This window comes from Barbus barbus (genome assembly GCF_936440315.1).
Source record: "Barbus barbus genome assembly, chromosome: 1".
NCBI classification, from domain to species: Eukaryota; Metazoa; Chordata; class Actinopteri; order Cypriniformes; family Cyprinidae; genus Barbus; species Barbus barbus.
Window position 1 is genome coordinate 19,481,883 of NC_136729.1, and position 21,437 is coordinate 19,503,319.

General features: G+C 36.1%; 2 protein-coding genes across 7 annotated transcripts in view; one reads left to right on the forward strand and one right to left on the reverse strand.

The window, feature by feature from the left end:
- Nucleotides 1–17,078, reverse strand: part of LOC306874134 (anoctamin-5-like) — a 35,509-nt gene extending 18,431 nt beyond the window's left edge. The window contains exons 1-4 of one of the 2 annotated variants that reach the window (XM_079423935.1): nucleotides 16,781–17,017; nucleotides 9,804–9,848; nucleotides 8,004–8,065; nucleotides 4,731–4,838 (exon numbers count right to left, since the gene is read on the reverse strand). In XM_079423935.1, the coding sequence (XP_079280061.1) occupies nucleotides 4,731–4,838; nucleotides 8,004–8,065; nucleotides 9,804–9,848; nucleotides 16,781–16,856 (291 nt within the window). In that variant the 5' untranslated portion in view covers nucleotides 16,857–17,017. Of the gene's footprint in view, nucleotides 1–4,730; nucleotides 4,839–8,003; nucleotides 8,066–9,803; nucleotides 9,849–16,780 lie in introns of both variants that reach the window. The other variant, XM_079423934.1, reaches the window with a different exon arrangement.
- LOC306874145 (U5 small nuclear ribonucleoprotein TSSC4-like) lies at nucleotides 16,345–20,085 on the forward strand. 5 transcript variants are annotated; one of them, XM_079423953.1, is made up of 3 exons: nucleotides 17,827–17,880; nucleotides 18,210–18,317; nucleotides 18,792–20,085. In XM_079423953.1, exon 3 carries the CDS (start codon nucleotides 18,869–18,871, stop codon nucleotides 19,775–19,777), a length of 909 nt encoding a protein of 302 aa, XP_079280079.1. In that variant the 5' UTR covers nucleotides 17,827–17,880; nucleotides 18,210–18,317; nucleotides 18,792–18,868; the 3' UTR covers nucleotides 19,778–20,085. The 5 variants fall into 5 exon arrangements, with proteins under 5 accessions (XP_079280078.1, XP_079280079.1, XP_079280077.1 ...); XM_079423951.1 differs by having other exon boundaries at nucleotides 17,832–17,923; nucleotides 18,792–20,079; XM_079423952.1 differs by lacking the exons at nucleotides 17,827–17,880; nucleotides 18,210–18,317 and adding an exon at nucleotides 16,345–16,487.
- Nucleotides 20,086–21,437: the final 1,352 nt, after the last annotated feature.

Sequence of the window (21,437 nt, forward strand, 5' to 3'; positions counted from 1 at the left end):
CTATGGGTCACAGACTCACTGCTGTGATTGTGCGCAAGGGATCTGCAACTAAATAATAGCTTTTAATCTCTTATATCTACCTTATGTTCAACTGTCCCAATACTCATGCTCACATCAATGAGTGGGATGAACTCTAAAAGTGCTGTCCTTTTCATTTGGTAAAATATATGCGTGTTGAAACTAATAAAATGTGACATTCTGTAGTTTTGTCTCATATTCATCTTTTAATCATATTTGCAAATGTCTTGACTCCACAGCCAACAGAGCAATTTTGTCTTTACTGTTCCAATACTTATGGAGGGGACTGTATACACACACACACACACACACACACACACACACACACAGTGTCAGAATTGTTGGTGCCCTTGGTAAATGATCAAAGAAGGCTGTGAAAATAAATGTGCATTTGTAAAAAAAAAAAAAAAAAAAAAAAATTTTTTAAACTTTCTCTGGAGAATAAGATTTTAAAATGGGGGGAAATATCATTATGAAATAAATGCGTTTCTCTAATACACATTAGCCACAATTAACGGTACCCTTTTATTCAATACTTTTTGAATTTCCCAGTTTAACAGTTCTAAATTTTCTCCTATAATGCCTGATGAGTTTAGAAAACACCTGACAAGAGATCAGAGACCACTCCTTCATCCAGAATCACTCCAGACCATTTACATTCCCAGATCCATGTTGGTGCTTCTTCTCTTCAGTTCACCCCACTCATTTTCTACAGGGTTCAGCTCAGAGGACTGGAATGGCCATAGCAAAGGCTTGGTTTTGTGCTCAGTGACACATTTTTGTGTTGTTTTTGAGGTTTGTGTTTTTTTAAATTACTATTTTAAATTGTATTTAAATTACAACTACAATTAAACTACAATTAATAATGAATAAAAATAAAATTAAAAATAAAATTAAAAATTAAAAATAAAAATTCATTTTTTTTTTATTATTATCAAAAAAAACAAATATATATATATATATATATATATATATATATTGTAATTTAAATTTAATTGTAATGGTAATTGTAATTTAAATGTAATTGTAATGGTAATTTAAATGTAATTGTAATTTTGTTGATATGATTTGAAGTTGATATGATTCTTTAGAATGAAAAGTCTTGATGAAAAGTCTATAACATATCTATTTCTAGTCTATATAGTCTATATATTTATTAGGGGTGGCACGGTACACAGATGTCACGGTTCGGTACATACCTCGGTTCGAGGGTCACGGTTCGGTTACAACAGAAAAAAATAAACCTACTATGCTCAGTTTTGTTTTCATTTATTTTGAACAGACTGTAGTGCAAATTGTAATTTAATTGTAATTTAATGTCATTGTAATTTAAATTTAATTGTACTGGCAATTGTAATTTAAATGTAATTTAAATTTAATTGTAATGGTAAATGTAATGGTAATGGTAATTGTAATTTAAATGTAATTGTAATTGTAATTTAATTGTAATGGTAATGGTAATGGTAATGTAATTGTAATTTAAATGTAATTGTAATGGTAATTGTAATTTAAATGTAATTGTAATGGTAATGGTAATGGTAATTGTAATTTAAATGTAATTGTAATTGTAATGGTAATTTAAAATTGAATTGTAATTTAAATTTAATTGTAATGGTAATGGTAATGGTAATTGTAATTTAAATGTAATTGTAATTGTAATTTAATTGTAATGGTAATGGTAATGGTAATGTAATTGTAATTTAATTGTAATGGTAATGGTAATGTAATTGTAATTTAAATGTAATTGTAATGGTAATGGTAATGGTAATTGTAATTTAAATGTAATTGTAATTGTAATGGTAATTTAAATTGAATTGTAATTTAAATTTAATTGTAATGGTAATGGTAATGGTAATGTAATTGTAATTTAATTGTAATGGTAATGGTAATGGAAATGGTAATGTAATTGTAATTTAAATGTAATTGTAATGGTAATGGTAATGGTAATTGTAATTTAAATGTAATTGTAATTGTAATGGTAATTTAAATGTAATTGTAATGGTAATGGTAATGGTAATTGTAATTTAAATGTAATTGTAATTGTAATTGTAATTTAATTGTAATGGTAATGGTAATGTAATTGTAATTTAAATGTAATTGTAATGGTAATTGTAATTTAAATGTAATTGTAATGGTAATGGTAATGGTAATTGTAATTTAAATGTAATTGTAATTGTAATGGTAATTTAAATTGAATTGTAATTTAAATTTAATTGTAATGGTAATGGTAATTGTAATTTAAATGTAATTGTAATTGTAATTTAATTGTAATGGTAATGGTAATGGTAATGTAATTGTAATTTAATTGTAATTGTAATTGTAATTGTAATGGTAATGGTAATGGTAATTGTAATTTAAATGTAATTGTAATTGTAATGGTAATTTAAATTGAATTGTAATTTAAATTGAATTGTAATTGTAATGGTAACTTAAATTGAATTGTAATTTAAATTTAATTGTAATGGTAATGGTAATGGTAATGGCAATTGTAATTTAAATGTAATTGTAATGGTAATTGTAATTTAAATGTAATTGTAATGGTAATTGTAATTTAAATGTAATTGTAATGGTAATTGCAATTTAAATTGTAATTTAATTGTAATGGTACAATTAATGGTACAATTGTAATTTAATTGTAATGGTAATTTAAATTGAATTGTAATTGTAATTGTAATTGTAATGGTAATTGTAATTTAAATGGTAATTGTAATTTAAATTGAATTGTAATTGAATTGTAATTTAAATGTAATTTACTTGGTAATGGTAATGTAATTGGTAATTGTAATGGTAATTTAAATTGAATTGTAATTGAATTGTAATGGTAATGTAATTGGTAATTGTAATGGTAATTGTAATTTAAATTGAATTGTAATTGAATTGTAATTTAAATGTAATTTACTTGTAAATTACATTAACAGGTATGTACATTTTTTTCTCCATGGTATCGAACAGTCTGTCTCCATGGTATCGAAGAGTCTACAGTCTGTGCAAATTGTAATTTAATTGTAATTGTAATTTAATTGTAATTGGAATGGCAATTGTAATTTAAATGTAAATGGTAAAGATAAATGGTAATTTAATTGTAATTGTAATTTCATTGTAATTGTAATGGTAACGGTAATGTAATTGTAATTTAAATTAAATCGTAATTTAATCGTAATTTAAATGTAATTTACTTGTAAATTACATTAACAGGTATGTACCATTTTTTCTCTATGCTCAGTTTCTTTTCATTTATTTTGAACAGACTGTAGTGCAAATTGTAATTTAATTGTAATTGTAATTTAATTGTAATGGTAATGTAATTGTAATGGTAATTTAAATTTAATTGTAATTGTAATTTAAATTTAATTGTAATGGTAATGAAATTGTAAAGGTAATGTAATTGGTCATTGTAATTTAAATGTAATTGTAATTTAATTGTAATGACAATTGTAATGGTAATTGTAATTTAAATTCAATTGTAATTCAATTGTAATGGCAATTGTAATTTAAATTTAAATTGAATTGTAATTGTAATTGTAACTGTAATTTAATTGGTAATGGTAATTATAATTTAAATTTAATTGTAATTGTATTTTTAAATAAAATTTAATTGTAATTGTATTTTAAATGTAATGGTAATTGTAATTGTAATTTAATTGTAATTTTAATTTCTCTAGCTCTTTTCTTAAAGGGGTAATCGGATGCCCATTTTACACAAGTTGATATGATTCTTTAGGGTCTTGATGAAAAGTCTATAACATTGAGACATTTTAACCAAAGTATGTTAGTGTAAAAAACACCTTCTTTACCCTGTCAAAATCAGCTCTGTTTTCAGCACGCTCTTCTAGTCAATGCTCTGCTGACTCCGCCCCTCTCTTCCGTGGAGTGACGAGCAGACCATATGTGTAGATTCCCTATTCGACCGCTCCAGATACGTTGACGCATCAGCCATCTCGCATTCACCTTAATAATCAATGAATATTCAAAGATATACATGCGTATAACTTGCTGTTGTAGACGAACAGAGTCAATGCGCTCAAAGATTCGCAGGCCTTTCCAAAAATGGCGGATGGCTAACGTATCGCCCATAGAAACAATCTATAATGAGCCATCTAGATAGATATATATATATATCTCCATGGAGCATACTAAACTGCCAAACATCAGCGCACCCGCTGGAACGTGATTGAAGTACAAAGCCTATCATTTACATAATAAATAATAGTTTAGCATTCAGATACGTTACATCACAAATATGGGAATATTATGGAATATTTGGATTTGTGCCGAAGGAGAGAGGTAGGATACATGAGCACAAAGCTCCATTTCACAAACAGTTGAGTGGGCAAGCCTTTAAAGTACACTCCTTTGTCAGTCTATGTAAGAGACGCGTTCAGAATCAGCACATGGTCATTGTCTAGTGGGCTTTGTTTTCAAGCGCACAACTCACGGTTAAGGCTAGAAGGGATACGCATGGCGCTACATGGCATTCGCTGTTCTTCTGCTGACGGTTATCAAACAGCGTAGCATTACTGCGGGTGCCCCCTTCTGGATTGGGGGTGAATTGCCTGTATTCGCCGTAAGGCCAAACCTGACTGTGTACATGTTCCATGCCACCCCTAATATATATACACACACACATACATACATATATACAAACACACACACACACACACAGACGTGCATTAATAAAATTACTATAAAAGTTCTGAATATTAGTGGCATACCGCTTTCTTGTCTCCATCCTTGTCGTCAACGTAGGACAGGACAAAATCAATGCGCCGTAAACCATCCCTGAAGTACACGGAGTCCCTGTTCTGTCCAAGCTTGTCTATCTATAAAAGAAAAAGAGATTCAAATCAATAACAGTCCTACTCTCATACACAACCACATGACCATAGAGATTCAGAGAGTTGACTTGTCACAATGAACAAATGAGACATGAAGCATGTGATTTCTATCAACTGTGAGGGTCTCTTATCTTTTCCAGGTGATGAAACCCCAAACAATGGTGTGAAACGGTAATTGGAAGTAATGCTCATGAAGTGTACTACATAAATCACTGTAGTGCTCAGGGTATTGAACGCAGGACAAGAAATTTACTGCCGAGTAAAACATCATCCCACTAGCACTGCAGAAATAGCATCATGACAGCATGAGAGGCTCCAGGAAGAGCTGCAGTGAGATGTGCAGAGAAAACCACAGGTACGGTATGAAGAGAACGGTTCCTTCTGCAGACAGTGTGAAATCAACACACATTTACATAGCTTCAGTATCTAAATGGGGATATTCCATAGACATCTGCTGTTTTTACATACAGCTAGTTTAAAATTATAACCTAACCCTAACAGAAAAAATGTTTGCCTTTGTACAATTTGTTTTTAAGTTATTTTTTAGACAATTTTACAAATGAGGATGTCCCCAAAATATGGTTAAGACAGACAGGCATTCACAAACAGGCAAAAAAAAAAGAACAGTGATGTACAAATATGAATTGACTTATAAGTATGTCAGCAAGACATGTTGTTTTTCACTTTTGCGAGACATACATAGATCTTACATCATGCATAAAAATCCCACAAGCACGGAGGAGCAGAAAATACCAACTGCACCTTCAAATATGCTGCTCCAGACAGTAAAACCAAAGCCAAGCCAAAACAGATAAGTCACATAAACGCTTGCCTGCTTGGCACGTCTTTCTAAATAAGGCCATTCAGAGACTGAACCTGGGAAAGCCATTAAACTAATAAAGTGGAGGCACTGTGCCATTTGTGAAGGCATTTTATTGCGTTCTACTAATTAAATGTGAGAGAGCTGACAGGAGCACTTATTTGCAAACAGGTACTTTGTTAATCAGCACTTCTGGTCAGGTGGGACCTTTGTATGCTGCTCTGTTAGGAAAAGACGTGGAGGATTATTGATCACTATTGATGTCAAAATGACAATCACAGACTTCCGAACAATCTACAAAGCAACAACAAATCACCAAAACCATGACTACAAGGATTCTTAAGAGTATCTAGCTATACAGTTTCACATTATCTAATATCTGCACTCATTCAAATTAATCTCTATTAAGCTGCATATTTCAAACACTAAACATTAGGGCCATCATATCAAGGCCAAGCAGAGAAACCACTGGTCTTGTTGGTCCCAACAAAGTATTGCGTGTCGGTGTAGTCCAGTCTCGATGTGTTCATAAACAAAAAAATTAAATAATAATAAATAAAATTAATTTCTAATATTGACAAAATACACCATGTTAATTTATAACAAAAATTACTATTCATTGTTGATGTAGTAGTTAGTACTGAACAAATTTAATCTTCAGCCCTAAAAGTTTAATGTTTAACGTAATTTAAAGAACAATTAAACACTTAAAGCAAGCTCTAACAAAGTCAGCAACAATCTCTCCCAGGTATATCCATACCTCAGGGAGAAGTCGTGGCCTAATGGTTAGAGAGTCGGACTCGTAATCCAAAGGTTGCGGGTTCGAGTCTCAAGTCCGGCAGGGATTGTAGGTGGAGGGAGTGAATGTACAGCGCTCTCTCCACCCTCAATACCCTTGTGCAAGGCACCGAACCCCCAACTGCTCCCCGGGCGCCGCAGCATGTTAGGGGTTAGCATCCGGGTGTGTGTGTGTTCCGTGCTGTGTGTGTGCACTTTGGATGGGTTAAATGCAGAGCACAAATTTCGAGTATGGGTCACCATACTTGGCCGTATGTCACTTCACTTTCACTTTTAAAAAATGTCCATGTTGCAAGCAGTGTTAGCAAATGCTAACTGTGAGCTGCACACTCTCTCACACAGAGACAACTCGGGTACACATGCCTTTGCCTGGAGACTCTCCTGTGATGATCTGGTGTATTCTGTTCTGGAACTGAGATCACAGTGCTGCTCATTGTAATACGTCATCATTTAATACAAATGCAGAGATACAGCTTCAACTCTGGATGCCCCCTCATTAAACTGATATCACAAGGGTGACTAATTCCACAACCTTGCAGTTTGACTATTTATTTATTTATTTTTTATCTACATCCAAGTTTAGTGAGATAATGAAACAAAAATGTACCATTGCATCTAGCTTCCCAAATCACTCCTTTATTGCTGACTGCACTAAGATGAAGAAAGTATCATTAGCAAGAGAAACAGAGCAAAGGCATACTGTAATCTATTGATGCGTGCTTATATGGTTTCATGTAAAAATGCTAAAATCAATGTTTAAGACTGAGGAAAGCGAGTACTTTTTTTTAAATGCACCAGAACGACAATACACTAAAAATGTCCATCTCAGGAACAACAAACTTCTTCACCTTTATAATAAACATTATTATTTTCTTAACATACAAGTTTGAATATATTCAGAGTTCCTTCAGTCATGGAAAACACAGGTCAAGAAAAGCTATGAAACCTAATGCCAACTTAAACATCACATAAACTTAATGGCTATTTCTAGATAGATTTAATAGGTATACATAGATTTAATTATGTTCTGTTTTAAAATATCCCTTATAGTAAAACCCATTTTGCAAGCCATAATAAAGTTTGATTTGTGGGTGAAATTATTTTGAGTTAGATCTTTTCAATGAATTATTCAAAATCATTCACAAAATGGTTTTAAATTATTTTTATTTAGTAACCACAAATGTACTTTTTGTTCACAAATTCATTCATCAAAAAGAGTGGAAACTTTTTATGTTGCTTTTGCTGAGCATAATAAATGTGTTTTAGTGGGAGACAGGCCAATCTATCTGACCCGTCTTCAAGAGCTATACTTAGACATCTGCAACTTCAAATTGGCCCAACAAAAGCTTTACAACAGTGATGTGAACATTTGCCAGTATTTTAGAGCAGCAGGGAGACCTTGTGGTGGGAGTATATTCACACATTTAAACTACCACAACCTCAGAATGTGACCTATTTACCCAATACCACTCACACAGTAATCTGTTGATTTTTCAGATTTCTGAATGAGACGAAAATATCTGACATCTTACCTCACGGTGACCAGGCAGCTGTGTCCCTAAGTCAGAGATGGAGTTAATGCTGCCATTATTACCTGCAAAAGACAAAGGAAATGACATCAGCATATTTCAAAACAACAAATACGATTTAGGAAACATGCCTACCTAGAAGAATTCATGCTCTTCAACACTCTATAGCTTGTCACTAGGGCAGTACCCTTAAAGGGACAATTTTGCACCTTATTTAACCCTATAAGGTTCAAAGTAGTACCTTAAAAGGTTAACAATTCTACTCTTTAGTACTAATATGCACGTTTCTACTCCTAAAAGTCTTGCCTTTAAGAGTACAGCCCAAGTGACAAGCTGTTGTATCCTTAAAAGGTACGACTATTGCACAATTGCACAGGCAGTGCATGAAAACAGGAAATATTTGGTATAAAGAGGGCTTTTTTAGTACAGTAGTTCCCGCCCACATACTGCAGTTCATAGACCGAAGGTGGGCAGTATTAATGTGAACTACAGACTAGGGGTATTCAAACAGCTAAATTGATTCATTCCACTGTGCTTCAAAAGGTACATCACATTTTCAGAATCTTTTATTTAGTTTTATTTGCTGAGCAGCAGCTCCAACTTAAATACACTCAGTGTTTTAGAGTGTTTGATTTTACATGCACATGAAATGACATGTACATGTCATTTCAGTCTTTGCTGCACTTTTGCCCTGTCCCCCACACACTTTGGTAGACATTCCATTGGTTAGTCGGGCAACTTTAATGCTGAGCAGCCAACTTTGTGGGATAAAAGTCAGGCAGAGTGTTCTCTTTTTATACCAGGATACACACAACACATTGGCAATCAAATCAGAGATAGTTAAATATATCTTCCATCATGATTACAGTCTCAGACTGGTTGTTCAGTTAATATGATTGTGGTTTATTAAATTTTGATTTGTCAATTATGCTGCGTCATTCTAATAATAAACTGTTTTGGAACAACACTGATATCAATTTACACAACAAAAGCACAAAGCAACACAGCATTTCTGATAAAAGCAGCTGTAAACATACACTCATATCCAGCCTTACAGCACAGGCATGAATCTTGACAAGTTGACAAACTGAAGGTTACAGCTAAGAGGCAATGGAATGAAATAATGAACAAGGGCATCAACATTTCCTTAATCGCTAGCATTTGGAGCAAAGTTCACATTTCCAAATATGTGGCGCCACAGACAAGCAGACTTGCCACAATGTGATCTCTGACATAGTCTCAGCCTCAGATGGCATGCCCACAGACCGTTGGCTAAACGTCTGATGCATATGGCACACTTATCTGGAAACATTTCAGGAGTGTCGTTGTCGTCGTCGGATTGGTTGAATTATACTGGATTTCTGGGAGACGTGTGTCGTGTTCTTTAACATTCTGTCTGGAAACAAAGATGCCGGGACGCCAAACCCCCTCACGAAAGAAGAAAGCTGTCATGTTTACAAAAGTGACGATGAACGCTTATCAGGGTCAACTAAACGCAGGATTTTCAAAATAAATATTTGGTCTGTTATTGTGGCCACATTTCCACGCCCGAAACGTGACGCTGAACGAAACGAACTGTGATTGGTTGTTTGACATGTCGGTCAAACGGCCTCATGGGCGGGTCTTGGCCAATGAAAGCTACCATAGATTTCAGTCCTTCAGCCGCGAGACTATCTCTGAGATGCTGATGAAACGTAATAAAATGCTGAATAATAATGAATATGAAGCAGAAACACAGGAGAAGATGAAAAACAGCAAAGTGGGGGACGGACAGACAAGCAGCACACGTAGCTCTGTCCATACCTGCCTGAAAGGTCCTCCGGTAGCCCGTTAGAACGGCACAGCCATCTTAACCCATGAGATAGATGGATAGGAGTGTAAAGATGGAAGTAAGAATTTAAAACCACACAAGCAACTTATTCTACATGCATTTCTCTAGGGGGAAAATAACACGTGCCATGGGCAGCACTTTAAACACCATGGGTTACACAGCATACAGTTCATACAGTTAAACAACCAGTATTACTTTTTTTTAAAACAAAGTACAAATAGAGCATAGCGGTAGTTCTGGCAGGCCATGTTAGTCAAGCTTGCATCAGCTGACACTCAGCTGATCCACGTCTACCTATAGGATCACGACACCAATCATAATTCCCATCATAAAGTCCCTTCAGTCATTATTCAGCAGCTATCGCTTCGCTCAGGAACTAATCACCCACCTCCATCCCCAGGTCCTCCTCTCGTCCAGTCAGGACTTGGCAGTGAATATATCACTGAGTCAGACCACTGAATCATGTTGTTAAAATAATCACATAGAACATTAATGGTATCTGCTACATTTATCACTGATGTTGGTTCTGTTCTGTTACCCCCTCCCTGCTCCTATCCATGCTAGGCTGCGTGGATGGGCAGGAAGTGTTTGCCCAGAACAGAACCATTCCCCCAACCTAAAATATATGCTAATCATAAGTTATATTGACGATAGTGGTCCTGACAGAAGTGCTCTGACTGTATTCAGAAAAGTTTAAAAAATGTTTTTTTTCTTTTCGTCTCGACTCTGTATAATGCAGATTAAAATGGTTACATAAGAGCAGCACTGCTTTGTTTACAGCGGTAGCCAAGGAAACAGTAGCTATGTTTCTATCCACCTATTTTTATGAGCATTTTGGGATATAGAAAAAAACAAACAAAAAAAAACAAACAAACAAACAAACACTGGATAGAAATGCCAAGATGCGCATAAATTCAAAAAAATACACATACAAAACTTATGCGCTCAACTGAGTCGGATAAGTTTCTTATCTGGTAAGAAAACATGCGCATAAACTACAATGGAAACACTTTCACCAAGTAAATTCCTTAATGTGCATACTGCTGGGTGGTATGACCAAAAATTTATATCACGGTATTTTTCGAAATTATACCGCTTTCACGGTATACGACGGTATTTATTTTTTACATTCATGACTGGGTGTTAACCACATTTTCTACTGAATGAGAGAGGAAATACTGCAGTAGACTGCCTTAGAATGCCCTATTTTACTGTCATGATGAGTGAATACTGTAGAAAAATTCCACACTAAATAGTGGCCAAACACGGCCCATTAATAGGGTACATGTTAACCTGGAGTCACTCCCATTTGTAATCACAACAGCGTCTGATAAAATCAATATGCATCTATGATCTACACTAAAGAGCGGCTATGCGGTGGTTTTGGCTATGTTACTTTTTAGGCCCCTGTTTACTCTAGTGCCTTTTCGTTTTAAAAGGCATAACTTTTGCTACGGTTATGCCTATCGTTTACACTACTCCGGCGTTTTCGAGGTCAAAAGCGGAGACTTATGGAAAAAAGCTGCTAAAAGGGTCTGAAAGTTGCTAAATATAGTGCTGAAGTCGCACTCGGAATTTGTGCTCTGCATTTATCCCATCCAAAGTGCACACACACAGCAGTGAACACACACACACCATGAACACACACCCAGAGCAGTGGGCAGCCATTTATGCTGCGGCGCCCGGCGAGCAGTTGGGGGTTCGGTGCCTTGCTCAAGGGCACCTCAGTCGTGGTATTGAGGGTGGTATTCGGACCTTGAAATAGATTTCTGAATATAATCTGATTAACCGGCCATTTAAGATTTAACGTTAATAAATATGTTTGTTTGCCTGCTTTTGCACGTTTAACTTGAATCAAGTCCAACAAATATCTGTTTTAAAGCAGTGGGTATTCACTCGTTGATTTGCTTAAAGTCTACTTTGCGATTCTGTTGACAAACATGTTTATAGCGCATTCTATTCAACGTTTTTATTGCTAGCACAGCAAATTAGACAGCGCAACCTTTACAATTTACCTCACGTGCTTGCTGCTGCTCTATGCAATTGTAAAACCACTTAAAAGGTACACGGAGTGTGAATTTGTCATTTTACTACAGAAATGTTCAAATGTATTTATAAGTTTGACTGACCAAATCGGCTAGCTTGGTTTGGGTAATGATTAAAATGAAGTGGTTCTGCAACTAATTCATGAATTCAGATTCATATAAAGGCCCATTCAGGCTAAAGCTGTGATAAACCGTGAAACCATCACAATCTTAAAAAAAAAGGGATACAGATTTTTGGTCATTACCAAAATCACAAAAATGTGCACTGGTAAATAGGTAAGGTATAGGTCTGGTCTCTATCATTTCCATTCTATAAGAAGACCAATATAGAGCCAACAGGTGCTGTGGTCTCGCAGGCTTCCTCTGATCATGCTATTATGGGTGATGATTAGGCCTACTGGGAAAGAAAGCTTTGATAATGGCACCTTTGTGTAATACTTTGAAGCAGAGGGGGAAAAAGCAGCAGTAGTGTTGATAAAACCTGTCTGAATACAAACCTGCGGCCCCCACAGTAATTTCCTAGTAAACACATCAACAGTTTCACTGAATCCATTTTTTTGGTTCAACAGATCGATTGAGATGGGCTGAGTTTGTTCAGCAGATGGGCTGAAAATATATTCACAATTCCTCACGTATCACATGACTCGCTATTAGGAATATATAGTGAACTGAATTTTTATCGGCTGAATGAATTGAGCTAACATCATTGCACTCTTAATGCATGACAAAACACATAACTCTCAACAGGAAAAGTGTGTTAGGAAATGCCATAGAATCAGGTCAGAGAACACACACAGAATAGCTATTCCACATGAACAGCAACTAAACCACAATTCCAAACCACATCTTGTGTCCAGCACAAAGTCTTTTGAAATAAATGCACAATAACATAGGAACTGTATCTTTATCAACAGGATGCAATTGCGTCTCTGGTGGAGATTACAAAGTCCTCAAAGTCATAGCAAAGCAAATAATAACTACACAGCGAGGTCGGGAGCGGGACTGTAAATAAATTTACTGATAAATATATTCATAACCTAAAACGGAAACAAACACCTCTGAGTCACAAACGCACAAACTAATGCATACATATTCATACAGACTGACAAACTACTGAAGGAAAACCCTGTCTCTTGACTGCTTCATTTTCTTATCAATCTGTTGATGCTGAAGAGTCATGATTATTTAAAAAAAGGTTTCCTTAAAACAGAATGATCCCTTTAAGAGTTTATTTATGACTTTTAATGGGTCAACTATTTTTTCATACAGTATTGCTATCAAAGAGAAAACTAAATTAAAGAGCCTGCTACCATAGCAACAACTCTCACTCTCTTTCTCACTTTCTCCTAGTTTCTGACAAGCGTAGACTCACTTGTTGGCTGTTGTCTGCAAGTGGTGCGACAATTAAACATTTTTAATTCAGACATGTTCTTTTGAGAAAAAAATCTGGTAATTTCATTTGATTTAAATTGAACTCTGGAAACATTTTAGTAGAGTAACTCTGTAACTAAATTAATCTCCATCACCTTAAAAGATAGGTCAACGGAAGGAAACAAACACAGCAGGCATGGTGTGACAGGGAGGACTCTGAAAACTATTCAGGGTGCACATGGGTGTCAATGTTGCACTCTCTTAAGAGGATACCATGAGGTCTGCCTTGATAAGAGACTCTGTCTTCTGTGCTGCAGCCCATGAAGACAATGCACTGATAAACACAGAAGAGACAGCGGAACGATTCACACTGGCAGACACTATATTATGCAGCCCCTTTGAAAAGCAAGAGTGTCAAATGTTTTTCCGCAGGACAGAAATAACTAAACTATTCACTGACTAAATTACTTTCTGATGATGAGAGCTCAATTATAAACTTCAAAATCAGCTTCAATAATGGCATTTTTACCATCTAGTTGGGTTATTAACAATTGTAATGTGTGCCTTGGCAGGGGACATAGTTTTTTTTTTTCCTCTCACTTTTGTCTGTGTCCTTTGGTCAGCTCACTGGTGGGACCAAGGGATGATTTCCATAATGCTGTTTTTAAACATTATGCACTGTGAAAAATGCTATACAAGTTCAACTGAAGTTGGTCAGCCCATCTCATCTCAAAAATCATAAAGTTGATTGCTTGACCATTTTTAATTTTTCTGTTTTTTTTTTTCTTTGTTTAACCGCAGTAGCTGTCTTTGTTATGGTCCACAACAAATTTTGGTTAACAGATGCTATCAGCAACCTCCATATCTCAGCTTTGAGCTTTTTTACTTATCGCTAGTTCATATTGCAGGTAGTACAAAGTACAGGCAGACGTGTAAACATATAGACTTAAAATATAAGGTCAAATGAAGATAAAGATAGATCAGGTTTCCAAATTTAGAGTCAATGTACAATGGGAAACACTGAAGTCTTTACCTTGGTAAATATAGTGTACATATATTTATATTGGACTTAAATTCTAAGTCACACATTTACAATGAAATACGCTCTAGAGATTAGTTTTTTAGTTTCAGACCATCCCGAGCTGAGATATTGAGGTTTAAACATCCATTTGAAATTTGCCTATATAAATTTTGAACCCGAAACAAAGAAAACAAAATAAAATGCTGGATCACTCAAACAACATTAGGAAAACTAAAAATGGTCCAGCAACCGCTACTGGACCACGAGACAGATTAACCATCCAACTCAATGTTTACAAAAATGTAATTGGATTTAATTGTTTTAACATATCTGAAAAGTATGCTATAGATATATTTAAAAAAAACTATCTAAAACTAAACAATTACATTGATGCATAGTCATGATATGCATGCTGCAATAACAATGATTATGATAAGTAGTAATATATTACCATGCTTCTGCTCAATTACCTCCACAACAGGAAGCTTTACAGCTCAAATGAAATAATGTACAATATGGACATTGTTAAGCAGCTATAATGAGCTGACCATTAGCTTAGCTGTGGGTTTTAGGTTGATTTTCTTAAGAGAAGTTAAAACTGTTTTAGAGCTGCTTAAATGTATTTTAGGCCAAGCTCTGCTGCTCTTGTTCATTTTACTGTGAATTAAGCACATATATATCAAACTTATATTAAACTCACAAATCTTGTAGTGCGCATTTAGCTGTGATTGTAGTGTGCTTGTAGCTTATGGCAGTGATAAAAAAAACTTTCAAATGAAAATAACTAACTTGGAGTTAAGATTCAAGATTTTTATTTGTCACATACACAATTATACAGGGTATAACCAGCAGTGAAATGTAGGTTTAAGTGTAGGTCTAAAATGCAAGGCATTTCAGTGTGAAATATTTTTGTATATTAATGAAATAGAGTGCAAGTAAAATTTATATTTATACAACATTGTCACTGTAAATCCCTCTGTTTTTCAATCACTCATCACAGACATAATGAGCCATGGCAGTGCAGTGCCACAGTCCCAGTCGGGAAGCATAATCAAATTACTATCCAGTGAATCACCTATGATCAGTACACAGATTAAACAGTCGCAGTGACAGGCAAAGCAGGAGGGATTAGACTGTGGTTCCCCTGAAAAATTAGATGATTTCCAAACGAAAAAGCCGCTTTCCTTACATTCTAGTTTTTCTCTTTCCTTTCAACCACTCCCTCCAACAGAAAACACATTAATGACACAGGCAAACCCCAGCATCAGTCAGAAGAACTGCAGAGCAAAATAATAATAATAATAATAATAATAATAAGTCACTAGGGCATACAAACCCACACACCCACTATGTGAACACAAGTCGTGGACATAAACATACACCTACATGCCTCACACTTAATAAAAGTCTCCCTCAGACCTTGATGCTTTAACAACCATTACTCAACCAGTGCAACAAAAAGCCTCAGGGTGACAGGAGCCAAGCACCAGACCCAGGACTGATTCATTTCAGCTCTGCTCAGCTCATTTTACATTATTAAAAAAACAAGCTGAGTAATATCAAGTGGGATCAAACTACACTGTTGCGTGACACATCCGTCACATCCCTGAGCTAAACCGTCAGTGCAGGATATTCTGTTCAGATAATACTCTATTTAGTTGTCACGGGGGAAAACCAGGAACGTTTTCCCAGGCCCCGTGTCAAGGGGGCCCCTTAAGGTCCCCTACTGCAATTCCTACTGGGTATCATTCCAGATAAAATAAGGATTTTGCTATTTGTTTGATGCAATACTACAATATCGAGTACACTACATCGTACTATTCAATACTATACTGATACAAAGACTAGTTGCTTCTTTTTTTATATCACATTCTTAAAGGAGGAGCCTTATGTTTTCTAGTCTAAAAATGTCCTGTGAGCAGTGGAACTGAACTCTGAATGAGTCACAACAACACCACACATTTAACCGATTCAACATAAGGACTGTTTGATTCCCAAATTAAACTGAGACTGAGGCCAAGCCATGTGGCAAGACAGAGCAAAGCGAAAACTAAAGGGGTGGTCCTCCAAAACTGCGATTCATACAAAGATACGTACAATAAAATATCACGTTTCTCTGTACTTTTTCTTAATCCGTAGGTCGAACACCAGGACTCTTTTACTGGATTTAAACCCTGTTAAAACACGCTTTCGTAATGCAGGATACAGCTCAGTGCCAGGTAACAACAGTCTCGGGGTGTAGACCGCAACTTTTCCATGCCTTGTCATTTCAGGAACTTAAACTATTTTAGCTCAAAACCGCTTATCTTTATTTTGTTATGGCGAACTGACCAGCGAGCATGTAGCGTTTCTTTTTCATCGTTCTTTGATTCTGCGCTGATCAATCGATTTAACGCAGAGGTTATTCATTTCTCTTGTCCTTTACGCTGACAACAACTCCCAAGAGACTGACCTTCTCATTATTATGATACTGAACAATAAGGCATATTATTGTTACTCAACTATTTCTTACCTTCAATCTGAGAATCAAGCGTGTTGGACATTTCTATCAAAGTGGCTTCTTTCGTCTTCCCCGTTATTCTCTTCATGTTAAATTCGTGCGTTTCTTTTCTCCCACGTGATAAATAAAAAATCAACCAGATTAATCTGTCTTTTTTTTTTGGCTGCCGAAAGGGATTTCCGCCTTCAAGCTTTAGGATGTTAGTAGGGAGAATGTAATGGCTAAACTGTGAATACCTCGCTCGCTTTATTATTCATAACATCAATTACCTAGAGGAGCAGCAGCGGCGGCGGCGAGCTGAAGAGATGTGATGATGGTGATGGTGATGTCTTAAAGGGGAGTGGCTTTCCGTCGGCATACTGATACAATTTGTGAAAAGTATTACGGGGCTCTGGGGTCACGTTCTTTATTTCCTGTGTTTCCTATGTTAAGTCACATTACTATGGTATAAATGTTTTATTACATTCAAAATTAATATGTAAAAGTATACATCTCTATTTGTCATGTTTGTCCTGTAAAGGAGACTTGGGATTATGATTCTTACTATATGCATGCCTATATCCATTACCTCTATTCATTTTTAATGAAAGCACATTGGTTCAGGTCGCACGTGCTTCTATCTTAGAGCATTTGCTCCCTCTGCTGGTCTGCTGGGGGGTGGATGTAGGTGTGGCCAATCCCCCATAATACCCTGTGAAGTGGACTTAAAAGGGCGTTATTGCCATCCTACATTCTAAAAATGTTCTAATAAAGGTAGTAGTTTTGGGCATTCCATGAAGAATATTTAACATACATGGAACTTTTCCATCCCACAAAAGATTCTTCATAGTGGTAAATTCTTTTAAAAAATGTTCTTCATACTAAGAAACAAATGGTTCTTTAAAGAACTATACACTTAACATTTAAAAAGAATATGAATTCTTCAATAGATTACATACCAGTCACCACCTATATTTATACATTTACGTTAAAATAATAAATTAATAAATAATAATTATATTATATTATATTTAAGAAGAAGTGGACGACGCAGCCGTTTTCCTTCTTGAAGGAAAACTACATTACCCACAAAGCACCTCTTCGTGTTGCATGCGCATTTACTACAGCTAAAGGTATGCTATTGCTTATGTGAACAGCCAGATACGAGTCAAATAAGTGAGTAATCTTCCAAATATGGATGCTATATTTAAATCACATTTTTTTAAATCGCAAATTCTGTAGGGTCTAAGGGCGTTTTGAGTATTTTAGATCACGTTAATTATCACAGCTAGGCGGATTAGCTGCGTTAGCTGTCTTATGATGCGTGATCAGATATTATCTTTCTGTTCACTGACATTTCAAGTAATGATTCATTTAGTCAAAATGCCTCTATTTTGCTAATTTCGTTAACTTAAAAATCAGATATACAAAGATATGCTGATTTTGTTTCACACACGCTTAGGAAGAAGAGGACAGCCTCAAGACTACCCCTATGGTCATAACTTTACTCTGGTCTCAGTGATTTTAGGTAAAATGACCAGCTCGCAGTACCTGTGAGTCTTCAAGCCCAGTAAGAAACCTGCATGCACCCATGCGTCGTTCCAGCTGTATAACAAATCCTCTGCTTTCTTCAGAGTTTTGCCATTCTGAAACATACAGACGGCTTCATATTAAAGAACCACAGCGTCACGAGATCTGTAAAAATATGGATGTTAATCATTATTAATTTATTGGAGTACCTGTGCTAAATACATGTAATTGTACAGTATATTTAATAAGTGAAGATCTCACTGCTCCTGATCGCACTGATCCTTTTGGTGAGCGAGTAGTTCTTCATATATGTTTTTCTCTCCATTTGTCAGTTTATCTTTCATGAGTTGGTAAAAAAATAAAGTTCAAGATCACCATTCTATTTAGTTTATTAGCACTAGTATTATGTGCAGTCAGTATTTTACATTTACTTTGTTACTCTTGGAGAAACTGTCAGGAGATTATGGTTTAGTGCATCACTAAGTAAATATTTCTTCTTTTATTTTATCTACAGATCTTTCAGAAGATCTCTCAGCATAAATATCAAGCTTCTAATTGTATCACTTGACCTAACCTCAGAGTAGCAGCACAATGAGTGATTCAAACCGCAAAGAAAAGGATGCTCTCAGTCTGTCTAATAGAGATGCAATTGAACTTCCAGATGATCTTTCTCTAAGTGACTCTGACTCTGATGAGCCCACTGATTTCAGCAGAAAGGTTGAGGACTTGTCATCGTCCTCAGAGGATGAAGACGAGACTCGGCAGCATGTCCGGTCTGTTCCTCAAAAAAATCCCACCTTCAGACTGACAGGTGGGAGCTCTGGTTTCTGTGATCGGAGCAGGGACATCTTTGCACAGCTGGATAGTGCTTCAAAGCTAACATCTAAAGATCTTGGCGAAGACAACATCCTTGATGGTACGTTTGCCCGTCCTGCTCCGCCATCACCTCCACAGGATGCTCAAAGTAAGTGTGGTGGTCAAGAGACAACCAAAAAAGAACTTCCAGGTAAAAAACTCCCAGACTACCTTGCACACCCTGAGCGCTGGACCCACTACAATCTTGAAGATACCGCTGACACCAGTGAAAAGAATAGTCAGATTGCTCATCAGTTCATACAAGGTCTTCAAGACAGCAGGAGGTCTCAGAAAGATGTGCTTGAGACTTTCTCTCCAGCTTTCAACCAGGATCATGGCAGCACCAGTGAGAATAAGATTGTGTTCTCTAAACCCAAGATTAAAGATCAGAGTGGGAGCAAATTTGATCATGCTACGCAGGAAGAAGTTGAACTTCAACACTTGGATGACAGACAAGAGACTGATGAAGGAGAGGATGGTCCTCTTCATCACCGCATCAGCCCATTGAAGAATAAAGAGAAAAAAAGAAAGTGGGGGACTGAAAAAAAGGAGGAAGACAAAAAGGTGTCCAGTGTTGTATTCAACAGTAGCAAGAAAGTAAATCGCAAACATTTCCGTAAAACATTTGAAGGCGGCACAGAGTGAGCACTTTGAACGTAAACACTTAAAACCGTTTTAATGTTTATGTTGTTCAAACATACTGTTTTGTATAAAGTTGTTTGACTTTCCACGTATCGTAGTTTTTGTTGTATAATCCATGAAAGGCTCGTACTGTCATACTAGTTCTAAAGAACAGTGAAACAAAATAACCCACATATCTATCATTTAAAAACCTGTCTTTAGCATTATCAGTGTTTTAGTGTCTGTACAATTATGCTGAGATACAGTGTCAAATTTTATGACCACTTTTCATGAATAAATTTGACTCCGTTATGTACTTTGAGATCACGTTTAACAAATGTGCTTTGTCTTAATGTTGGTGAAAATGTAAAGCTCAGTGTTTTGCATGGCCACATGTTGACTGATCATGAACAATGCAAATTAGGAGAAGAATTCCTCTTCTGGTACAGTAGCAAGACTATAACAACCATGGGCATTGAGTTTGACAAACGACAACTAACTACTTTTATTATTGTCGCTAAATTAAGTGGCCAGTGCTTATTATATGGAGAGGGGAAACGTATATTATTTTCAGGGGTCCCGCTGTCCTGCTAAACCAAATTACAGAAGTATAATTTGCAGACCTGGAAAAATCGTGGAAATTACAAGATTACTATTACTAAGATACAATAAAATATTGATTGTATGTATGCATGTACAGTATCTCACAGAAGTGACACAATCTGTATTGTTAAAGCGTTATATAAATAATGGTGACTTGATTTGTGTATACATACATACAGTATCTCACAGAAGTGAGTACACCCCTCACATTTTTGTAAATGTTTTATATCTTTTAATGTGACAACACTGAAGAAATGACACTTTGCTACAATGTGAATTAGTGAGTGTACAGCTTGTATAACAGTGTAAATTTGCTGTCTCCTCAAAATAACTCGACACACAGCCATTAATGTCTAAACCGCTGGCCACAAAAGTGAGTACACCCCTAAGTGAAATTGTCCAAATTGGGCCCAAAGTGTCAATATTTTGTGTGGCCACCATTATTTTCCAGCACTGCCTTAACCCTCTTGGGCATGGAGTTCACCAGAGCTTCACAGGTTGCCACTGGAGTCCTCTTCCAGTCCTCCATGACGACATCACAGAGCTGGTGGAAGTTAGAGACCTTGCGCTCCTCCACCTTCCGTTTGAGGATGCCCACAGATGCTCAATAGGGTTTAGGTCTGGAGACATGCTTGGCCAGTTCATCACCTTTATCCTCAGCTTCTTTAGCAAGGCAGTGGTCGTCTTGGAGGTGTGTTTGGGGTTATTATCATGTTGGAATACTGCCCTGTGGCCCAATCTCTGCTTCATTATGTCACAGTACATGTTGCATTCATGATTCCCTCAATGAACTGTAGCTCCCCAGTGCTGGTAGCACTCATGCCGCCCCAGACATGACACTCCCACCACCATGCTTGACTGTAGGCAAGACACACTTGTCTTTGTACTCCTCACCTGGTTGCCACCACACACACTTGACACCATCTGAACCAAATAAGTTTATCTTGGTCTCATCAGACCACAGGACATGGTTCCAGTAATCCATGTCCTCAGTCTGCTTGTCTTCAGCAAACTGTTTGCAGGCTTTCTTGTGGATCATCTTTAGAAGAGGCTTCCTTCTGGGACACAGCCATGCAGAACA

What these genes read in the sequence shown, in the direction of transcription:
- LOC306874145 (XM_079423952.1), top strand. Translation starts at nt 18,869, where the DNA reads ATGAGTGATTCAAACCGCAAAGAAAAGGATGCTCTCAGTCTGTCTAAT.